The sequence below is a fragment of the Brassica oleracea genome, chromosome C7, assembly GCF_000695525.1.
Source record: "Brassica oleracea var. oleracea cultivar TO1000 chromosome C7, BOL, whole genome shotgun sequence".
NCBI classification, from domain to species: Eukaryota; Viridiplantae; Streptophyta; class Magnoliopsida; order Brassicales; family Brassicaceae; genus Brassica; species Brassica oleracea.
This window is the reverse complement of record NC_027754.1, coordinates 17085652-17110358: the sequence shown is the minus strand read 5'-3', so window position 1 is coordinate 17110358 and position 24707 is coordinate 17085652. Positions and strand designations below refer to the sequence as shown.

Below are 24707 nucleotides of genomic sequence, written 5' to 3'. Positions count from 1 at the left end.
TTAGTTTTCAAGATATGGTTTTTGGTGATCTGACTTCTATAGCTCGACGACGGCTCCGCGATTGAATGATTTCGTTTTATCTACCTTTCCATCTATGTTCCCTCATCTCATTGCAACTTTCATGGTTGCTTGCGTCTCTGTGACTCTCCCTTTCGCCATGTTTGCCACTCCATATTTGGATAGTGTTCTCCTCCGAATATGCTCTGTAGATTTGGAAGATTTTTTCTGGTCTCAAGTCTGGGCTATGGTTTCTCGGGGGTTGGCTTCTGTTCTCCCTCACTCAAGTTGTTCTCTTCTTCCCTTGCCTCCCTTAGTATAAGTGTGTGGTATTAGTCTCTTGGAGCTTTGGTCCCTTCTATCCAGAGATTTGTGGTTCTTCACTTGCATAGACGTCTTGTTTGTGCTTGTTTAGTCTGTGAGGTGATTCTTACCTCTTAGCTGGTGGTTGTCCTTATCGTTCGTTATGTATGTCTCTTCCTGCTTTGTGGTGATTTTAGCCTTCTGTTGATTATTTTTCCTCTAACCCGCTTTCTTGGTTCTTTGCATTGGTCTTTGATCACGCTCTTTTGTGTTCGAGCGATTGCTTTATCTCAAGATTATATTTCTTCATTTTTCTGATTTTTTATTGTTCTGGCCAAGACACTCAATGATAAAGTGAGTTAATTTTCGTTCTTGATCGCCTTTGAGCTCTGGACCTTTATTGAGTTATTGTTACTTTGGTATTTTTTTCTCTATGATTATGGAGGTTTTATGTTTAGATTATGTGTTTTGCTTTAGTTTGGTTAATATTAATATAAATATATTGTTGTAAATGAAATAATAGAAAATAGTAAAAAATAATAAAATAGCGAAAGTTTATGTTATTTTCAACAGTGAATAAATTAAATATTAAAATACATTTATATTTTTTACTTATTTTTTTATTCGTTTTACAATTTTTTGAACAATAAAATAGATTATTAAATTTCAAATGATGATAGTTAGTGTGAGAAGGATTAGATAGTGCATAATTAGAAAATAATAAACCAAATTGCAATAGTATAAAAGAAGAAATATCTAAAATGTAAAAAGACAAAAAAAGTGGATACATGTCAACAAACCCCCATTCCACATGTCATAAGAAAGAGAGAAAAATCTACTTTATATATATAGATATATTACAAATCGTATGTTAGACCCTGTTTCGATTCCTGGCGCATGAGAATCGTTTTGTTTTTGTTTGAATGTTGTCGTTTGCAACTGTAAAGACAAAAGATTCCGGGTAAGAGACAATGATCTAGTTCAAAAGTTGATCTCTAGACAGAGTTGTGTTTTTTACATTCTTGCATCTTCTTCTTTTCCAAACAAGTGAGATTACGAGAGAAGGAGAAGTCAGATCAAGTCTTTTTGCATTAGACACATACTAATCTCCAAGTTTCTCTACACACACAAGCAAAGATAACAGTAATATAGATACTACCAAAGACTACTAGTGTAGAACTAGTAAAAAACAAGATTGGATCTCATCTGAGATTAGAAGCTACAGAACGAGCCCACCGTTTAAGACTATCCTTCATGTTCATTTCACCACATAACATAGCCATTCTCAAATCTAAACCCATTGAATCTTTCTCTGCTCTTTCAATCCACTTATTACTTTGAAACTCCCATGCCTCCGACAAATAAGGTCTTGTAACCGACGACTTTGTCTTACCCTTATCCTTCATGTTCTTCCCGGTGGAGAAATGTCCGCAACCCGGGAAGAATCTCCGGCAACTCCGAATTCAAGTCGTCTTCGGTAAAAACAAAACCTAAATCCATAAACCTTTTCGTCTCCTCAGCTTCTGAGTCAGACACACTCTCACTTCTTCTTCCTCTGCTCCTCCGTGATCCTCCTCTGGTTATCCGTGCCTCCAACACATTTCCTTCGGTTTTGGAATTATGGTTTTGGTTAAAATTATTTTTCTGAGCTCTCGGTTATTTCCATCTCTCGAGCTGTCAAGAATCTAAGAGCTTGGCGGGTGATGATTGTGTGTGTGAGAGAGAGAATGTAAACTTGTATATAAATAGATATTGACGTATATGGTTACGACTTGTGCCTTTGTATAATTCAATTTGTTTCACGTTTTTCATTTGGAATCTCAAACTATATATTATAAATTTCTTAACACGTCAGAGAAGGATGATTAAAATATAATTAGTCAGTTCACATTACACATTTACATGTAGGGGAAGTCAAATTTACTGGTGAAATTGGCACAGCCGGATGAACAACATAATAAAGGGTAAAGACGTAAAGTAACTAACAACTGATTATTTTTCACAAACGATTATTTTAAACGTGTTATTTTTAGGTAAACAATCAAGTAGTAAAAACATAATTAGAGTATACAAGTTCTTTTTTTTTATTCAGGTCTTTCTTTTGTGTTTGACCAAAATAGTTTTTATATATTTTATATAATCATATTAGATGATTAATAACATTCTATCGGATAAAATAGTGTAACCAAATTTCTCTCTATTTTTTTCTAGATAACATGATATTTTATCGACACCATTATTAGTAGAACTCCACTGCATGTTCTCCACACCATTGAATCCTTTCTTTGCCTTCATAGCACCCACAGTAGCAGCATGCTCCTAAATGGTTGCCGCCTTCGTCATCTGAGTATGCCGCATATGTTATCCACTGTTGATGATTTGAATGAGTGGAGTTTTCTTGGTTGGTTCATTTTCGTTTGTGAGAGTGACAGAGAAATGAAGGAAATGAGAATTGGCGTGGAGATGAAGCATGGGATGAAATACGGTTTATAAAGAGAAAAGTGAAGACGGAAGAGAGGCATGATTTTGAATTTTTGAATTTTCTAATGCAAAATAGTATCTGTGTGTTTCTTGTACGGTTTTTGGAGCATAACACAAATGGAAAAAGTTGCAAAGCAACGATAGTAAGGAAGATGATGAGTTCGGTGGGGTCTAAACAGTTTTGTTTAAGTCCAAATGAATCTAATCAGTCCAATTTGTGAGATTAATTAATTTTATTTTGGTTTAAGAATTCAAGTCAGGCGTTATTTTTTGTTTAATCAAGTTCAGTTGGTTTTGATCTGTTAGTTTATCTTTATTAATCCGGTTATAATATTATGTAAATACATTTAAAACAGCGAGACATGTTGATATACAAGGTTTTTGTATTCTCTTTTTATGAAGAAAGTAGAATTAGATTGAAAATGTGTGAAGAGACATATCAATTCTCAAGATCGGCTTGTTGTGACACATGTGAGACCCCACATTACAGTCACTAGTACAGAGTGTTACCTTGTTAAAGACGAAACAAAGTGTTCCAAGTCTTGGATGTTTAGGTTCAAATGTATTCATGCAAATAAGAGGAGACTTTACACGATCATAGCAAAAACATATGTTGTAGAAGCAAAAGACAAAAAGGGAGAGGTAGCTCCTCATCACAAGTTGTTGATATAGATGGCAAAATTACTAAAAGGCATTTAAACATCATCATCTAACTAAAAGTTGCATATAGACTTATCATTTAACCTTTGACTGGAAACTAAATACTAAATGGTGGAGGAAACCCAGTCACCATCTTGGAAAGAAGTGGGAACATGAAAGTGATGGAATGCGGCATCTTCGAGATTGTAAATCCCAATGCCATGGCCTGCAAAGTAGATTGAGTTAGGCTTGAGACATGAGCGTGAGCTAGCCGGGATGCAAAGGCGATTTGTGGACCTAAGCAACATCTCAGTGATTGCCTTTTAAAAGAGAGATAAAGTGTGTATATATACACAATACCATTGGACAAGAAAACGTTGGTTACTAGAAGCTGACTCCACCTAGTGATTCATCTCCAAGTGGGTACATGACCCAAACATGTTTCAATCCAAGTGGCTGCTGCTATCACACGAATCCACATGCTCCCAACTCAAGTCAGGAAGGCAACCTAGTAACATCAATTTATGTAAAAGAGGGCTTTGGTTCAGCTCAAAGTGAAGATCTCACGAGTACAACAAGTTGCCACAAGGAGCAAGCAAGTTGCCACAAGGAGCAAGCAAGTTGAGATGAAGAAGGGTTGAAATGAGGTTCATAAATAGAAAAATGAAGAAGAAATAGTATATATGCGTTTCTTGTACCCTTTTTGGAGCATAACACACAAATGAAAAAATTTGTACGATAGCGAGGAAGATGATGAGTTTGGTGGAGCCTAAACTGGTTTGGTTTAAGTCCAAGTGAATCTAACCAGTCCAATTTTTGGTTCAATTAATTTTCTTTTGGTTTAGAATTCAAATCGGAAATTATGTTTTGTTTAATCAACTGCTGTTCGGTTTTTATTTGTTAGTTTATATTTATTAATCCGGTTTATAAGGTTATGTTAATACATCTAAAACAGTGAGACATGTTAATATACAAGTTTTTTGTCCTCTTTTATACGAAAAACTGTGTGGAATTACAATGAAAATGTGTGAAGAGACATTCCAATTTTTGAGATCGGCTTGTTGTAACACATGTAAGGCCTCACACTTGTGAAATAAAAAAAAAGGTTCCTCCATTAGTCAAACATATGGACATTGTACCATCTAATAATCTCAAAATTGAATTTGTTGGTGTTAACAATAATTTTGTTTTAAAACTTACTATAACTTTGAATATAGTATGGATCTTGATAACCCAAACTTTTAAGAACGTGTGGCTGTAAGAACAGAACAATCTCATGTTCTAGCTCATCATAGAACAGTTACTTTTGACTAACAGTAGTTATGGTTTATTTGAATAACCATTCGAGATTATTTTTTGAAAAAAAACATTCCATATTTCTAGTGATTGTAAGTTCCATTATTTAAATATAATCATATATTATATAGATATAGCTCGACTATCATAATTGTGAATTATCATATTCATGATTGTTTATTTTATACTATTAGCATTTTAACATATATTATAAAATGTAATTTTGTAGATAGATCATTTATGTGTTGTGAATCTCAGAGATGAGAATTTTCATGTTTCCCCATCATTTACCCAAAAAACAATTAAATTGTAAAAATAAATTAGTTAAATCTTAATGAATTATCAAGTTATCTCATAATTAGGTAACTTATGAAAACGCAACATGAAGTGTTTGAATGGAGAGTGTTCAAAAAGCTGGTGAACCACAAGGTGGGAGAAACCATCTTTCAATTTTCATTCACAAAAATGTGTTTTATAAATTTTTTTAATACTTACTGAACATATAGTTTCACTAATTCTAATTTTTTTTATTGTATATAATGTAATTGTAAATTGTTTTTGAAAACAAATATACAGGTGAAATTGGCACAGCGATTTACGTAGTAAACCCGGACAAACAACATAATAAAGAGTAAAGATGTAAAGTAACTAACAACCACTGATTACTTTTACAAATGGTTCTTTAAACGTATCCTCCTATATATTAAATCAAAAGTCGCTTCATTGACTTAAGCTTAGGTGTCAATCATAAAGCTAATTAGAAAAAAATTGTTATAATTTAATTGGTTGAAGGATATTCAATTCTTAAGTATTTTAATTATATCTAAAATAAAAAGTAAGTCTGGAACTAATTAATGTCACTTACCAAATAGTCTAAATGATCAAATAATAATTTATCGTAACTAATTGTAAAAATTATAGAAAGTGTAAAAATGTTTGATCAATTTTTATATATTTATATACTGTATAAAATAATTAGTAGAACACAATTTATAGAAATCGAAATAATGATTTTATATTCATATATAAAACATTATATATGTATATAAATAATTATAATAATTATTAATACCTTTTAATATCCATATATGTCTTATAAGTCATTTATAAAAAAATTAAAACATTTATAAAATTATCTATCATGGCTTACAAAATTATTTTATCTTAATTTTAAATTATTTATATGAGGTCGAGCTGGAGCCATGAACAGGTCTGCATAGGCTCAGTTAAGGTCATGAGAACTTGACCGCCACAATACAATTGTCATGGAGAAGAAGAGGACATGGACACATTAGTAACCACTTGAGTCTGGCAGCCAGGCAAATGTACAAGAGGAGGCATTGAGATCTGTTTTGGGTTTGGGTCCAATGTGTATAGATTTAGATCATCTCGGAGAGACAAAGACCCCGTTCTTTGACGGGGCCACCCACCCAAGAGCTGCTCCGATTATTCTCCTTGGTTCAAACAACTCAGACAACACTTTCTTTTTTTATTGCATAAAGTTGAGTAACATAGATTGAAAAGCCGAGAGTTCCAGACTCCTCATCAGGGCCGAAGATGTGGTAGGGAGACGTGTATGTCATGGAAGAAGAGAAGGATCGATGTATTTGATTAGGAATGGCAGAATACTAATTAGAAAGACAGTAGCGTGATGAAAAAAAATCTCTGCTAAGGAATATCAACCGAAAGAAATATAGTAAAGTAGCTTACAAGTGCATCTCTCCAGAGCGAACGTTTCAAGAGGCCATGACTGAGAATGAAAGACATGATGTTCTTCTTAGGCCTTAGTTCGAAGAGGATACGCACAAACTATGTATGTCAAAGTGTCCAACTCCTTTTGCAAGATCTGATCTGTGAAATACAAAAGAAAATAAGGTACAACATAGCATTGGATTTTTGAATATGCTAATGCAAAATAGTATATGTGTGTTTCTTGTACCTTTTGGAGGATAACAAACAAATGAAGAAATTTGCAGACGATAGTGAGGAAGATGATTAGTTCGGTGGAGCCTAAACTGGTTTGGTTTAAGTTCAAGTGAATCTAACGGTCCATTTTTGGTTCAATTAATTTTCTTTTGGTTTAGAATTCAAATCAGACATTATTTTTTTGTTTACTCAAGTGCAGTTCGGTTTTGATTTGTTAGTTTATCTTTATTAATCCGGTATATAAGGTTATGTTAATACATCTAAAACATTGAGACATGTTAATATACAAGTTTTTTGTTCTCTTTTTTACAAAGAATCTGTGTGGAATTACATTGAAAATGTGTGAAGAGACATTCTAATTTTAGAGATCGGCTTATTGTGACACATGTAAGGCCCCACACTTGTGAAATCAAGAAGGGTTCCTCCAATAATCAAACATATGGACGTTGTACCATCTAAGAATCTTAAAATTAAATTTGTTGGTATTAACAATAGTTTTATTTTAACATTTACTATAACTATCAATCTAGTTTGGATCTCGATAACCCAAACTTTTAAGAATGCGTAGCTGTAAGAAATTAAAAATCTCATGTTTTAGCTCATCATAGAACACGTACTTTAGACTAATAGTAGTTCTGGTTTATTTTTATTTTTTTTTGATGAAATCTTAAATCATTAATCAGTCAAAAAAGAATATGTACAAAGAGACCAGTTTTTATATCCTTTTGTCTAATAGCAATATAATCTAAAGTAATCAATCGATAATCGCACCCCGGGTGAAGAACATTGCATAATACAGTACAGCTTCTGAGACTCATAATACTTGGTAGAAAAGATCCTGTTACGGATTGTTTTGTCAATCTCTCTACAAAGTTGGCTTGCAGGTTTCGTTGTGTGGTTATGCCTTCTATTGTTCCTTTCAATCCAGAAGTAGTAGATAGCTACTTGGAAGGCCAGACGCAAGAGAATGGCTGATAAAAGATCAGTTGCTCGCGTTGTGATTCTCTCCAAAGTAGTTTCCCAGTCTGGGTCAGGTGCATCTCCAAACAGGTTACCAACGACTTCTATCCAAACTGTATATGTGTAAGGACATGCAAAATATAGATGATCTCGAGTCTCCACATGTTCTCCACAGAATAAACAAGGCTGCGTCAGCCCCCAATTACGCATACGAGCCCCTTTAGAAAGCCTGTCTTTTATTGCTAGCCAAGCAAAAAACGCAAACCTGGGAACTCTCCTTGGGAACCAGATCACACGATGCCAGATCAAACTCCAAGTTTTGTTTGATGAGAAACTATCCCTGAAATCGTCCTGACCATGCTTCCACATTACTTCATCTTCTTCATCCGGTGTAATAGTGACCGGAAAACTCCTAACCTGTGAAACGATGGCCTGGAGAGTGCGGTCACGAGTGCTTCGGAATCTCCACTCTGTTCCGACCACAACATCACAAACACGGGCATTGCGACAGATCCCAAGCTTCTTAGTGCCTATTTCCCCATAGACATCAATGAGATGCCCCATAGGGTGCCAGATATCGAGCCAGAACTCCACCAGACCCAAGACCCTGTAACACTTTCCCTAGCATCCCAGAATACCTCGGTCTTCAATCGATACTTATGGACCCAAATTGGCCAAGTATAAGCTATCGATTTCGTCTAAGCAAACCTGCGGGAGGCAGAAAACAGAGGACCAGAAATTTTTAATACTAGCAATGACCGAATTTATCAACTGAAGACGACTTGTGGGTTCAATTACTTTCATTTTGGTTTGGCATTTAAATCTGACCTTTTTTATTCAATTTGGTTCTGATCTGTTAGTATAAGTTATTCTTAATTAACCCAGTTTACACGGCTATGTTAATAATATACCTAAAACATCGACACATGTAAAACTACTTAAAGGCCAAAGCGCAATCATACCTTGAAAGCGTGTGGAAACGTGTTAAAATTTAAAGCAAAGTGATATGGATTACAAAATTTATAGCAGTTTACGAGTGCCATAGATAAACGATACACACAAAGAGACATCATTTAGAAGAGAGTACACAAGTAGGTAGGTAGGGTGATAGGTCTCAGTTATAGGATCATCTATTGACTGTTGTTGATCTAGAAACATGTGATTTGATACCAATTAAAGTCTCTCTTCAAATCAAAGAGAATTTGTTCAAAAACAAACTTAAACACACACACTTTTCTTTTGGATAGTTTCGACTACCTCTTTTTGTTGTTTTCATTGATTTAAATAGATAAAAGTTACAAGAATCAATTATGGGATCATGATCCCTATACAACGAGGAAATGAGAAAAGTGGGAAGATTAAGTTCCTAAACATTAGGAAGAATCAGTCTCCATTATTAACAACTAACTCAATTAAAACAAATAATTAAAAGAACAATGAGATACTGCAAACCAGGTCCGGTTCGTTGGCCAATGTTAACGTGATTACTATCTCATCAATAATGATGGATCTCAAAGACTTAAAGAGAACACTTTACTGCAATTTTTCTCTTCATATTCATTCTCTTCACATGGAGCCTATTAAATACAAACGATAAATAGTAGTGGATCGTTCAACTATCCTAAAACCTAGGAAACATAATTGCATAACTAGATAAATGGAGATCAAGCTCCTATATTCAAGGAAACATTAAAAACGAAATCAGGAAACGCCACTTCTATCTGCTTAACCCTCCGGTTCGATTCGGTTATCTTGATCGGACCATTTGGTTCGCATCATAGGGGCATGCACTAGATGCAAGATGGAGGAAGCCAGTAAAGTCCCGAGGAAGAAGGAACTTTAAAAGAACGGATTGTCTTGTTGTCAGCGAGACTGTAAATACCAAATCCTTTGCCAATGAAATAGATGGAGTTAGGCTGGAGACCGGGGCAGGAGGTAGCCTGGACGCAGAAAGCCTCGCTCTTTGAAAGGAATATGCACAAATCTCCAATGTCCTCTGTGTAGCACATGTATCTTCCTTGTGTCGTCTCCTCCTCTCTGAACACCATGAACCGCCTTATCATGTACTTGAATTTTTCAGACCAAGGGTAACCCTGTGCGTAACTGCACAAAAAGCAAAGCAAACATATATGAGACAACAGTCAATACTTGAAAGAGTGATATATATACTTACCATTTGACAAGAAAACACTCGCCAGTGGAGGCAGACTCGACCAGGTGTTCCGTCCTGCTACACACCATATCCAGCAAACCCCACTCGGACTCAGCCAGCTCAGGAAGGTCGCGGAACACAACCTGATGTAACTCAGGGCTAAAGTTCTTCTTATCCAAGTTGAGATCCCATGAGTACAACTCGTTGCCTCCAGGAGCAGGCAAATAGAATCGTTGGTCTCTCTTGGAATACATGAGATTAGATGTTTCCAACATACCCAAAGTCTCAACGTTGGTCCAACGCAAGTCACGGTTGGGACGACAGAGACTGAGCTGATTGCCCAAGAACTTGATAGCAACCACACAGTCTTCATCATCATCAGAAGGAGAAGAAGAAGACATTGCCACGTTCCAGACGACTCCGGTTTGGTTATCTGGCAGAGCAGTAAGAGAAGGCAGAGGGATAATCTCGGGGTTTGATTTGGGAGACAAGGGATGGTAAACGTTGCTCATACATACAGAACGCTCACCATCTCTAGAGAAAATCCCCCATCCATGAGAACTCCCGATCTGCCTCGAGTGGACGAGCTCTTGGGGAAAGGTTTTGTCAGTGATGATAAGCCTCTCTTCCTTGACCGGATCGAAGAAGACAACATCTCTTGTTTCGGTACCATCATCCGGCGAGTGTTTCTTAAGCGTATCGCCCAGGGACAAGTACGGAGTAGTGGTGGCTAGGGAGGATGAAAACAAACGAAAGCTCCTCCTTTTGTGCGCCTGAAGAGAGAGAGAGAGAGATGGATCAAACACCAATTCAAGTTAACAAAACTCTTTTTCTCTAAAAACATGTCCTTTATTTACCGACAGAACTCAAAAGAGAAGGGAATCAAGATTTAAGGTTCAAGAGAAGAGAAGCTTACAAGTACATCGCTGCTGACTGGAGAGAGTTTGGCGAGTCCGAAGAAAAACCGAGACATTGCTCTCACAAATGGGAAAAATCTTGGTCTTACTCTCTTCTAGGGTCTTACTGTATTCTAGGGTTCTACAGTTGTTACAAAAAGAGACGATAATTTACGAGTCTTTATTCAATTTCAAATTGACCCAGTCGATCGGTTTCCAGGTTTTAGTTTGTTCAACCGGTCTATTTCTAATAAAATCCGACAGGACAGGTTCAACCGGTTGTCTGGTCTTATCCAAAAGCTTATACCATAATTTAAATCATTTCGAAAAATAAAAAATCATTTCGTTTCCTTTTAAGAGACAGGAGGAAAAAAAACGTTTGGAAAAGAGACAATTTCTAATAAAATCCGACAGGACAGGTTCAACCGGTTGTCTGGTCTTATCCAAAAGGTTATACTATAATTAATTTTTTTAAAAAAAAAAATCATTTCGTTTCCTTTAAGTGACAGAAGGAAAAAAAAAACGTTTGAAAAAAGAGACAAGTCCAATTCAACAGGTTCAACCGGTTGTCCGGTCCATACAATATTAATAAGTCAACTGCAGAGCGAAGAAGCGTTGGTCTTTTCTGGTTTAGGGTTCCGGCGAGTCTTCCTGAATCGGAGAAATCCAATTCACTTTGAAGCTTGAACAATGTCTCAGGTTCTTACCAGGCTCTCCAAGGCCTCTCCTTTAGTAAGCTTCGCTTTCTTTCTTTCTTTCTGTTAGTCTCTCTTGTTTGTGTGGAACTGAATCCATCTATGTTTGGTGCTGCAGAGGGGCTTTCGTATGTTCTCATCATCTTCGGTAACGGGTCCTTTTCTGAGGCTTGGCAGTATGGTCAAGGTAGACAAAGATGTCCCTGATGACATTCTCTTGTTCGATGCTGCCAAGGAAGAGTACCTCACTGTCCCTGAGACACCCCTTCCCCAAGAGCTCGCTGACACGACGGTCGTCGAATCTTCTCATGGATGGGGGTTCTTCTCTTGCTTTTCCGACCGTTCCTTGTACATCTCCGACCACTTGAACCCACTCTCTTCTTCTTCCAAGGTCATTCCTCTGCCTCCCCTTACTGCTCTCTCCTCTTGCCAAACCGACGTCTTCTGCAACGTCGCCATGTCCTCCTCTTTTCCTAGTGATGATGACCAGGACTTGGTCCTTGCTGTCAAGTTCTTGGGCAGACAGCTCAGTCTCTGTAGACCCAACCGTGACTTGCGTTGGACTAACATCGCTACTCCTTTCCCCTTCTTGGAAAGATCCAACCTCATGTACTCCAACAGAGACCGCAAGTTCTACTTGCCTCTTCCTGGCAGCACCTACTTGTGTTCCTGGGATCTCCACTTCACCCCTAGCTTCCGTAATTTTGTCTATACCAACCGTCCCAGGCTGTCACAGTCCGAGCACGAGCTGTTGGATTCTTGTTCCAGGGCAGATCACTGGGTTGAGTCTCCCTCTGGTGAGCGTTTTCTGGTCAAATGCTACGCTAACGACACTCTGGAGAGAGACCCTGTGTTCATGGTGTTTAGAGAGGAAGAGATGACCGACGGGGAAACATTCAACATGCATTACACCGAGGACATTGGAGATTTGTGCATCTTCATTTCGCAGACTGACCCTTTCTGCGTCCAGGCTAGCTCGTGCCCTGGTCTAGTCCCCAACTCCATCTATCTTGTGGAGTCTTTCTTTGGTGTTTACCATCTCCCCACCAAAAGCCTTCGTCCTTTTGAAGAGAATCTGGAAATGAATGACGTTCAACCCATCCTTCCTCACTGGCTTCCTCCTGTTTCTGTCTAGCTCTCTCATCTTCTATGTGGTAGCTAAGATATAAGTCTTTTATTTTCTGCTCTCTGTTTGTGTAGTGTGTTAAACTGACTACTCTGTAGTGGTAATATGCATATTTAATGAGTTAGAGAACCCTCCGTCTCTGTTTGTGAATGCTTACATGCATTCTTTATTACCAGTGATCCAAGTTTGTGTACTGACTGAGTTTAGTTATTGCACCTGCTGGCGTTGGTTTAGTTTATACGATTCATCAATGAGATAGAAGATACGTCAGGTGAGAATATCAGAATGCAGAATGGCTCTTTAATGATTGAGCATTGTTCTAACAAGCGGCTTACCCAATGAGACAAGATCTCCATCCATTTGCAAATGTGATCAAAATAAACAAAAATTGGTTAAACGGTCAATCGAGTTATTTAGATTGTTAAGTGAATTGGTTTTGTATGCTGTCAGAGATACAGATTTACCCCTGTTCAAAAACGCGGATGCCTAGTCGCTGCTCGGACCACTACCGCTGCGATTTTGACCAAATCGGTCAATAAAATCGGACACCAATTAGTCGGCCCAAAAACAGACTAATCGGCCCGTCAAACTAACTAATCGGCCCAAAATTTTATTTAATAGTGATATCTTTGGGCTTTACTGAAGCCCGATATCTTAATAAACACATCTCATGTAGAAGACATATATATAGTCGTATTTCTCTTCCATTTTTGTGTAACATTATAATGCGAAAATAAATATTTTGCACAGATGGGGTATCGAACTCAGGTTGCCCACGTGTGATAGAAGTGGTCTTGACCACTTGGAGACATCAACTATTTGACATTTTACGCATATGTCAATATATATACGCATATACTTATAATAAAAGTACAAAAACTAATTTCTAATTAATTCCTTATTTATTGTCTAGATCTGTTTATATACATATATATTTTTTAAAATTGATTTTATTAAAGTTAGTTATTGATATAAATTTGAGTGTATATAAATTATCACATTATAATGTTATTTAAGTTATATATTTAATTTTAATTATTAAATAAAATAAAAAATATTAAAAACTAGGCCCTGCGTATATCCCGCTTAATCCCCGATTTTTCGGTAACTCGCTAGGCCCGAGGTTGCCGCCCGACTAGCGCCCAGCGTAGTTTCGAACAGGGAGATTTACTAAGACTTCACTAGTTGTAGAGAACATGCCCTGTAATAACCAAAAGACAAGACGAGATAGCTCATCGCAAGTGATAAAGAAACTAAGATACTAAATGGTGGAGGAAGCCACTCACGGTCCTGGAAAAGAGAACCTGTCAGTTTATTCATGCACCAATTAATATAATGTGCAAACTATACCATAATCAAATAGTAATGTTACTGTACCATTTATGATCAACTTTATATATATATATCCACACCCATGTTCGAGATTGCGCTAGGCGTGAGTCGGGCGGTCGGTCTACGCCTAGCGAGTTGTCAACTAATCGGAGTTTAATCGGAGAGTACTCGGAGAGTAGTTTTTGTATTTTTTAATTATAAATATATGGATATATATTAACATAAGTGAAAATGAGACAACGATGCATCATAGTCTAGTGGTTTGTGATGGGTTTAACGATGTTGGAGGTTGCGGGTTCAAAACTTCATTATTTCGTCATTTTATTTCTTTTATTAAATGCGATTTGTGAAAAAACTTTTAAAATTACTCATTAGTTTGTCCCACATCGCCAAACTAAGAGAAGGAGAAGTCATGAAATCTCTTATAAATACATAGATACCGTCTCTGCACTTCTTAGACAAATTAGCCTATTCTATGGGTCCAATATTTGTCAACAACTGCCAGTTTTAAGTGGTTTAAATCGGTATTAACCGGTTATACGATTAATTGTGCCGATTTGGCAAAAGCGTGGCGGTTGACCCGTGCCGAGCCTCTACTCTGGCTCATAATCGGCTCCTAGCCCGCGTTTTAGAACCTTGGATCCACACTACACTACGGGTGCACAAAATTTCCTAGTATAAGCAAAGAGGAGAATATTTTTAAGCTAAACAAACTACCATAATAAAAAAAAAGTCAAAATATCAATTCAAAGTGAAACCGACGAAAAAAAAAAAAAAAGTTTTTGGGTAGGTTACTGAACAGAATGATGAAACGCTAACTTTTACGTAAGGCCGCGACCATCTGCTAATGGACCATCCACGTCCGCTTTTTCGATCCGTGGGCACCATCCCGCCTAACGAGTGGTGTGTTAATTTTTTCAAAGCCCGAAAGTCTTGTTTACTGACCATACAGTCACCACATGACATTTTCATGTGTTTTAGCCTCACTCACATGGTATCGCGAATCACTTCCCGATAGGTCACTCATCCTTCTACTACTCTAGCTCAAACACGCTTAACTCTGAAGTTCTAAACGGATGTGTAACGAAAAAGGTAAGTCAACTTTAGTGACATAGGTAGTCAAATCAATTCTCTTAACCCTTTCCACAATCACAACTCTAGATGTTATAATTCACCTCTCTCAAAGAACGCAACGTCCTCGTTGCGTCCCACGACATGTCTCAAGACGCCTCTCGGGTCGAAACCGAGATGGCTAACCAGCTCTGATACCATTTGTAACGCCCCGACCATCCACGTCTAATGGCCATCCACATCCACTCTCTCGGCCCGTGGGCCCCATCTCTTCTGGCAAACAGTGCGTTAATTTTTCCAAGGCCCGAAAGTCTCGTTTACTGACCCTACAATCACCACGTGACCTTTTTCCGTGCTTTAGCCTCACTCACACGGTATCGCGAATCACTCCCCGATAGTTCACCCATCCTTCCACTACTCCAACTCAAGCACACTTAACTCTGGAGTTCTAAACGGATGTATGATGGAAAAGGTAAGTCAACTTTGGTGACATAGGTAGCCAAATCAATTCTCTTAAGTCTTTCCACATATCACAACTCAAGATGTTACACTATGATGCTAATACAATCAACCATTATTAATCCTTAGACATAGGATCACTAATTTAAGATAATCTACTTCTATAACAATAACTTATATGCTAATTAAGTTTTTAATATCAGCTTTTATTGTTAATGATATATGGTGTTTTTGACACATTCTAATAATGTTTTCCAAAGTGTTTTTGAGTCTTTATCGAGTCTTTTTAGTCATTTTCGAGTCATTACAAGTCTAGAGTTGCATTGGATGAGATGGATTATATGGTAGAAAAGAGACAGAAAAAAGTACAAATTGGAGATTTTCACGTGGAGCAGCCGAGTAGAGCACCCGAGTGCATGCTCCGGCGGTCGAGATTTTTAAGGAAACTTCTAATATTTTGAAATTTTACCTAGAAGTCTGCCTTTTTCCTCCTGGGCCACCACTGACATGCAAAAAACACATGTTCTTATTATTTTCACAGACTACGCCACTTCTTAGAGAGATTTTTGAGAGAGAAAACTTATAACCTTGTTAAGGGAGAAGAATCTCTACTTCCTTTGGAGAAGATTTCTAAACCCTCTTTGTTTATTATTATTGATTCAAACATGTTTTCTTCATCTATATTTTCTCTGTTCATGGCTGAATAGTCAATTGTTAGGTCTAGGGTGTTAGAGTGTTTAGATCCATGAGGTAAATACAAATAAGGATTATTGTTGTGATTGTCTTCATTCATGGTTACGCTTACAGCCTGCATTTAACTAACCATTAGTGTTTGAAACTAGGTTTAATCTAATCATCAAAAGTGCTTAGGTTGATAGAAACAACATGAATGGGCAACTTATCCCTAACCCGCGAAAGTAGATGCTAGGGCAACTTGTGAACAAATCAAATCTGAGCTTAATGTTTATCTTCATATTCTAATCCAAACGACAGTTTAGGTGTTAGAATTGCTTAATAAAAGGTGAGATGCCACGAGAGTGGATTGATCGACATGTTTATTTCAAGTTTGTAGACTTGTTTGAAATTGTTCCTTGAATAGTTATTTGGCTCATGATCGCTAGACACCTGATCCTTCGCCCTAGACTTAGTATCTTTTATAATCCGAAACCAAATCAACTTTGTACTTGCTTTATTTTAATTATTTTATTTTATTTAAATTGATTTGTCTTAACTTGATATCAAACTCATAGAAACAAAGTGTAAGAACCGTCCTCTGGAATTGAACTTCAGATATTACATCAACCACTGTTAGCTTGCAGTGAAGCACTCAGTTTTAATGTATCAGTTAATTACCATAAGCATGCATAATCAGAATTCCTAATATCCACTAAACAATCATAGCATCAACTCACACTGTCTAAGGAAGTAAAACACATTGAAAGATTTATTCAAACATTTCATCACTTCCATACATGAAATCATCTAGGATCTAGATTGAGAGAAATCAAGTCCAATCTAGCAATTAGAACATCAATCAGGGATCTTTATAAACAAAGCACCAAGCATCATAAATCAAACATCAATCACCTTAATCTACCAAAGCGAACTCTAAAAATATACTCATTAAAAACTATGAAAATTCACTCATTAAGAACCATAAAATCCAAGAACTTATCATTAATCCTTGAATATCCATGTTAATATAAAGATTATATAAAATTGATTAAGATAAATACTAAAATAAAAGAAAGGCTCACAAAATATTCAAATCTAAAACAATACAAATCAAAGATAAACTAATAGAAATTTATGTTTAGGTAGCTTAGGGTTTATACTTATCTAAGATGAGTATTTTTAGGAAAAATAATAAGTTGGATCAAAGTGGTTCTAGTGTCCTAGCATATGGCCGCTGGGGAAACCGTTGTGGCGCCTTTCTCGTAGCAGTGGCTTTGACGGCTAGACCATGCCATTGTGCATCCTTGTCGATCGGTGATATCTTCTTCAATGTTTTCTTCGCGACAAGATTGATATGCACCCAATAAGTCGATCATAACTCTTTTTTTTTCTTTTGATAATCCAGGTAATCCGGACACCCCGGAGGGAACCCGACTAGCGCCTAAGTACACCTCCGCAGAAGGCATCCTGGAGGGCCGCCTTTTTCACCCCATTTTAATCGACGGTGGCCAGCGGGATTCGAACCCGGGTCCGTATTGGGGCCAAAGCTCCCTCAAGACCACTGGACCGTCCTCGCTTGGTTTGATCGATCATAACTCTTTCAATACATATCCAAATGATTTGAAACCAATTTGATTAGAAATCTAACTCAATTTTTTATGTCATGTCAAAATGAACTTCAAAATATATCGTTAATTTTTTCATCCATGTTGATATTTTGTGGCTTAATCCGCTCCAAAACCTAAAACACACACATATCACATGCAAATGAAATATATACTCCTAATTTTAATATAAAAGAAAATAAGTGTGATGAAAATGATGTAAAAATGCAAGACATTAACTGAAGGACTAGTATTGAGAAACACACAAAAACAAAATCATCATTTTAGTTGAAAAGAGAACCAATTGTTTTAGCTGAAAAGAGAGGCGAATTACCCAAATACAAACCATGATCAAGTTTTTCAGGAGGAATGAGGTAATGTGCCTAGAAGGAGAGACTTGCTGAGACGTTTCAGGTATTTACAGATTCTGAGAGACCGATAAATCTAGACTCATCATAATCAATTAAAAATACAATGTTGGCTTCAAGATAATGGTAAGAGCAAGCGTTTAGACAGAAAGGTTCACTCTTTGATATGAATATGTTGAAATCTCCAATGTCATTTGTGTAAAAAAAACATTTGTGTAAAAAAAACATTTCCTTCTTGGTCTAACCTGAACACAGCTAAACCTTTTGTTTTCACATCCCTTGTATCATCATCTACCACTTACCCAGGAATGTTATGCCAGCTGATGACTCTAACAAGAGTTTGATGTTGTAAGATGAACCAATAAGGTCAGCTACCATTTTGTGAAGGTTTTGAAAAGTCAACTTCTGAGACTTTAGGGTTGTGCTTGTGCTTATCAAAATCCCAAGATCATGTGTGGTGGCTTCCAGAAGCGAGCAAGGTGAACATCTGATCTCTAATGGAAAAGAAACTAATGATTACGATTAAAATTTTATAATTTAAAAAAAATGTAGAAAATTTTAGTAATAAAATTATATAATTATAAAAAATAGAATTAAATAATATTTCAAAATTTGTAATGTTATATTTGAATATATTTGTTTTGATGATGATGTATGAGTTATTACCATATTCTAAAAAGTTTACCAAAAATATAAATTAACATTAAATGTAATTGTTAATGTCATGTTTAGCCATAAGTCATATCATCAATTTTAGTAGTCATGTCACATTTTCAAATAATGTAGAGATGATGTGTGGCAAATTACTTCTCAAATAATGTCTACGAGATATATAAAATTATTTTGATGAGCCAGATTCAAACATATTGATTGTAACCATCTGTTTTATTTTTTACATGTATAACGGTGCATTTCATAATATGACTCGATCGACTTTGGATATCATCGCAGTTAATAAATTTGATGGTAAGTATTTTTTAAAGTTTTTTTTTCCTTTATTGAGCTGATATTTCTTTTATCTACTAGGTAAGATCAGTCGTATGCTAAGATAACTCAGTCAATTTTACTGATAAAGCGTAAATTTATAATACCATTATTGGAGAATTTATTTTTGAGTCAATTGGCTATTAATACAAAAAGAACTTGGATATTAACAATCTACCTGAACAGTAAAACTTTGGTCCAAACAGCATTGGAAAAGAAGTTAAATTGACTATTTTAGCCCCAAGAGTTATACTGGTTTCAAATATTGATTAGTGATAGGTATTAGGTAATGTCAGTAGAAAATATTGTGTAGATTTGTTTAGTTATTATTAGATATGTTAGATTTTAAAGATCTTTAAAATTAAAAAAAGAATCCATTTCTCCTCTTTTGTTGTCGTCGTCTTCTTTCTCCATCTTTCATCTTCTATTTTTTTTTCCTATGAATCTAAACAAAATCAAACAAAATCTAGTCCACCAGCTTGATTTTGAACAAACATACTCGAACAAGATGATTTGGAGTTCTCTCCTAAGTTCGGAGATTGCTCTGGTCATTCCTTCGATCCAACGATGAAGACAATCTGTTTAGAGTAAGTGATGAAAGAAATATTCGGGGAACAAGACAAGCTAGTGCTCCACCTTGTTGTGCTTGAGATGGGATTTGGGGATAGAACTACATCCTCTGGCAGGCAGTGGTGGTGTGCCGGGAATTGAGATAATACAACTTTATAAGGACGATGAGATGGTGGAAGTTGGCACAGAGGGAGCACAAAATGGTTCAACCTTGGAAGCAATTAACGGTTAGTAGAAAAGTTAGCCACAAATAAACCACTTTATTTTTTTCTTTTCCTAAACCTGATATCCGGCTAAGTATTAGTTTATTGCATGAAAATAAATTGCTTAGACAGGATATAAATTGTGATCAAATTCATAATGTGTATGATTCCAACTGTTGTGTGAAGGTTATTGTCTAATGAGAATACATCTGTGTTTTATGATTAGGTGCCGGTGTCTAGCAATAAAGACCATGGCCTTCCTCTGGATGTGATCGCGGCAGGTGACGCACCATGATTAAAACGTGCAGGTCTGCCTTGTGGTGGTGGTGGCCCAACCATGGAGAACATAAACTCGGGGTAGATGCAGAAAACTGGTCCATCGTCGTTGAAGCTAACTTTGGCATGAAGAGAAGTGGAGAAAACGTAGTGAAGTCAAAGGTTGGGGAAATATCAGCGGAAGGCAGCAACACCCAGGGGTGGGTGTTGATTGGAGTCACCATTAGTGCTTGGGATCTATTTTCTAAATGTCTACGAGTTGTTGAAAAATGGTTAACATAAAATTTCTCCAGGGGTTAGTAAGTTTTTAGATGGTTAAACTTTTTTATAACCATTTGTAGAAAATATTAGCGGTATGTAGGTAAGTTAGCTCGTTTTAATGATATGAAGTTCTAATGACAGTTTTGGATGGATAAACTATATAATTATACTTACTCAAAAGTTCCTGATTTTGTTAAATTAAATGTCTGGTGATTAACGTAAGTGTCTTCAAGTGTACACAATAAATTAGCTGGTCAAACAAAACCATATATGTATAATGTAGACTAAAATAAGGCTGGATGCTCTCATTCATTTCTGACAAAGATGACCGGAGATTTCCTTCACACCAACAAGATCATGCACACTAACAGAAGCTGTAACTATATCTTACTTAGAGAGCCATTCTCTGCCTCTTCTCACGCAGACAGTAATCTACCTGAAGGAGACACCAAATAAACACACCACAACAAGAGTGAGGTTGATGAAGACTGAACACAACTTGTATCAAAAGATACACCACTCGGACTGCTCTATAAAGACAGACGAGATCTCGTTAAATCCATGATCAAAAAATATGTGAGCGTTTGGTGGAGATGAACAGTTCACCGAGCTAAAACGAGCATCTCACTACATCCCTAGACGTACGGTAGCTGCAAACAAGAGAAACCAAACAAAAAGAGAGACGATGAATCTTTGCTTCTATCGACACATTGCAAATCAAAACAAATCCATGTGAGACAAAGAGAGACGGAAAAGATCTCTCTTCGTTTAATTAAAACTCAAAAGGAGAAAATCTTTTCTTCTCTATCTCTCTAATGTGTAAACTGTAATAAATAATGCCGTAACCTTTTTGAGTGAGCCACTGTCGTGGAACCACCGTAACTGATAAATTCATGGAAGAAGATGAAGCAGACGTAGATTTTTGTGGGGATATGTTTTGGGTGATTAATAAAGAAGATTCATTTTGTCTGACAAAAGGATATGTAAATCTAAATAAAATCTACGTAAGAGATTACATAATCTCATAAGTCATAGACTGGAGATTGTATTGATAGTGGTAACAGTGTCTTTATTTTTTGTTCAACAGTGCAACACAGTGATTTCGGATATTCGCCTGTTTATGAAGTAAGAGCACCCTCAACCCAAATACCCAACTTGGGTTTCCTTTTTTTTTTTCTTTTTTTTTTTGCTGATTTAAAAAAAAAAAAAAAAATTAAAAATGAACCAATCGCGGGCCGCCATATGTCAGTGGGGCCCGCGAAACAGTACAAAAAACGTCCCTTATTTCGGGACAGAAGAGACGGTCTCCCCCCTTTTGGTGGGGCCCACACCACCTTTTCCCCTAAAAAATCCACCTTGCATACCCCTTTAATCATGCTCTAAGTGGTGCGTAGAGGATGCAATTTCCTTTTATTTTATTTGTCCTAAAAAAGGCTACACTGGGAATAACATCTATGATATCAACTCAATGCATCCAATAGGTAATGAAATGCTTTTCATTCTCAAATATAAACTTTTTGCGTACCTTTTTGTGTGATTATGCTAGATGATTCATGTATGTTCTTTTGCATGAGATGATGAGCTGCGGGGCAAATCTCCTTTGGCAGTAACATTATCTCTTATATATTAATTGAGAAACATTACAGCATTTTTTTGTAGTCACGTGTCACCATGAAAATGAAATCTATAATTCTTAGAGAAATATGTTGGTCCATCTTAACTAATATTATAATTTTTATTAAACTAGCTGTTAAATTGATAAAAAGTGTACAAAAGAATATTCTCGCACTTTCCTTAAATAAAAGCTACGGAATTGCCTAATATGATTAACGTATATATGACAATCAATGATTATGGATAATAAATATTTGATAACAATTTTTGTATCTTAGTTATTTTTTTGTTTAATTTTATATTATTAAAAAATATTAAATAACCACATTAATAATTTAATAAAAAATTATTATTTTTTCTTATATGTTATATTTTGAATTTTTAAAACAATTATAAATTACTAAACACGTTAAATGTCTCACACTAAAATTTTTTGATTAATGTTTTTACTTTTTTTGGTAATAAGAAGATACAAATGATTATAAATCGTATGAATGTGAATTCTCATTTACTAGACATTCATATTATATATTAATATAGTTTAAAATAAAACTATATAACATAGAAAAATACTTAAATATGATAATTTATAAATTTGTATTGAAAAAGTATTGAAACCTTAATATTTTAATTTTGAAATTTGCATTCAAAAAATCGCACATTAGAAATTTTGTGTTTATCATATGAGTATAAATTCTCAATAAAAATATTTATATTAAAATATACTATATATCTATGTCAATGTCATTGAAATTTAGTTATATACAATATAAAATAAATAAAATGATTGTTTTGATTTATTTACCAAAAAAATATCGTAAATAAACCAGATGTATCATTTTGATTTATGTCTCTAATATAATTATATACATAATATATAAATAAATACAAATAAATAATAATAAATAAAAATTAGTTTTATAAGTATATAACATTCATTCCGTGCAATTGCGCGGGTCTTAAGCTAGTTTATATATACATCTCAACCATTGTTAATATATTTAGATATAAGATGTAGCAAAAAAAATTATCTGCCAATGGAGTTTTTACCCTGTAATCCAACCATGCATATCTTCTTCCCAACTATCGCTCTTTCTGCACTTTATTTCATTTTATGCTGAGTCATAACTAATTTTGACTGTATCGAAACTATATATAGAGCAATTGTGGTTTAATTCCATGCACATATTTCTTATATATTAGCATATTCGCTGGCATATCCATGTTTCATTTGAGTATATATATGTATATGTATGCAGTATCCTAAACGCAATGTCAAGTTGACATTCTCCGTGTACTTCAAAAAACTGTTGGTGCGTTAAACAGCAAAAACAAAAATTAGGTAATTAATAAATTTTACGACTAAAATAAATAATTGATGAAAACTAGGAATTAAATCTATATTCTAGAAAATATGATTCAATGGTTTATGAATTCTATTGAACCCCTAAAACTAAATGGAGGACTAATCAAACATAACATCAAAAACAAGCTTAAAGATGACAAAAGTCCCATAATCAATAATCTAAGAAAAAAATCATAAGTCTTCTCCTTAATGTAGAGATTCATCTCTCCAAAATTACAAAACCATACTCTAAGTCTAAATAGAAAAAAATGCCTAAAATAACTAGAAATATATAGTCCAAATCATTTTTTGTCAAATGTTTTTAATATAGCTGAGCTAAAATAAGGAAAACCAATATTTTTCTTGTGTTAATAAACGGCTTGGCCTATGACTGGATCGATCAGTCGACTCGTATGTAAATCGGCCGATCTGATTTCCATAGCTATGTTTGAGCAATTGGACTAGCCTCCAAAATCCAAATGGTTGATTTCAGCTTCCTTGATCAAATCTATAACCATCCGCATCTTCTCTTGGTGTTCACTGATCTATATATAGACAGAGATATACAGAGAAACCTCTATAAATTAATAATGTTAGAACTACACCAAAAATATATTTTTTTTATTAATTTATAGAGATATTAATTTATCGATATACTAATTGAACCAAAAACTCAATTTGGGACTATAAAATTATATTATTTTATAGAGATTTTTAGTGTATATTAATTTATAGAGTATTAATTTAAAGAGGTTATATTGTACATGCTTCACAACGACATTTTTTAGCTCGTTAAAGTCCATTCATCGTTTTTTATGCATTAACCTTTATTCAAACATATTTTAAGAAAATGATAAAGGATTAAAAACCATAACACACATTTTCATTCGATAATTAACATAAAAATTAAAAATTGATAAAAGCATAGTCTATCTATATATAGTTATTCTTGTAATATCTATACTATTAAAATATAAGTCATGCTTTTCTTATGTATGATTTTTTTTGTTGGATTATTTCTTAGAAAATTTATCAAACCTTACATAATTTAATCATAATGTCTTCCAATATCTTTATCTTTTTTATTTGAAATACCAACGAATATTTTTTGAAAAAATGTCACAAAATCTTTTTTGAAATATGTCTAAAATTTACTTCCGAAAATAAAATAATTTAAATTCTAATAAAACTAAAATATCATTAGAATTAAAATTAAAATGTATTTTTATTTATAAACGAAAAATAAAATTATAAAATACTTAAATTAAATTTTAGTGATAATAACGATTTTAACTTATTAATATTCAAAAATTTAATTAAAATTATTTTAGATAGATTTTGTTAAAATTATTCATATCTATTTCAAATATAAAATAAAAATATTGAAATAGAAGTCATAACTTATTTTATTTGTCTGTTTTATTTAGTTATACCATCTTTTAGAAATTCATGTTTTTATTTAATTATTAATATC

General features: G+C 34.9%; 3 protein-coding genes across 3 annotated transcripts; 1 reads left to right on the top strand and 2 right to left on the bottom strand.

Annotated features, from left to right (window-relative positions):
- Positions 1-7371: 7371 nt before the first annotated feature.
- LOC106302721 lies at positions 7372-8166 on the bottom strand. The gene has a single exon (XM_013739177.1). It carries the CDS (start codon positions 8164-8166, stop codon positions 7372-7374), a length of 795 nt encoding a protein of 264 aa, XP_013594631.1.
- A 963-nt stretch (positions 8167-9129) lies between these two features.
- LOC106304254 lies at positions 9130-10863 on the bottom strand. Its single transcript, XM_013740663.1, has 3 exons — positions 10671-10863; positions 9776-10527; positions 9130-9705 (listed from the first exon to the last, which is right to left on the bottom strand). The coding sequence occupies exons 1-3, from the start codon at positions 10725-10727 to the stop codon at positions 9393-9395; spliced, it is 1122 nt and encodes a 373-aa protein (XP_013596117.1). The 5' UTR covers positions 10728-10863; the 3' UTR covers positions 9130-9392.
- Positions 10864-11269: 406 nt separating this feature from the next.
- Positions 11270-12591, top strand: LOC106303922. The gene is made up of 2 exons (XM_013740283.1): positions 11270-11382; positions 11464-12591. Exons 1-2 carry the CDS (start codon positions 11341-11343, stop codon positions 12478-12480), a joined length of 1059 nt encoding a protein of 352 aa, XP_013595737.1. The 5' UTR covers positions 11270-11340; the 3' UTR covers positions 12481-12591.
- The last annotated feature ends 12116 nt before the right edge of the window (positions 12592-24707 follow it).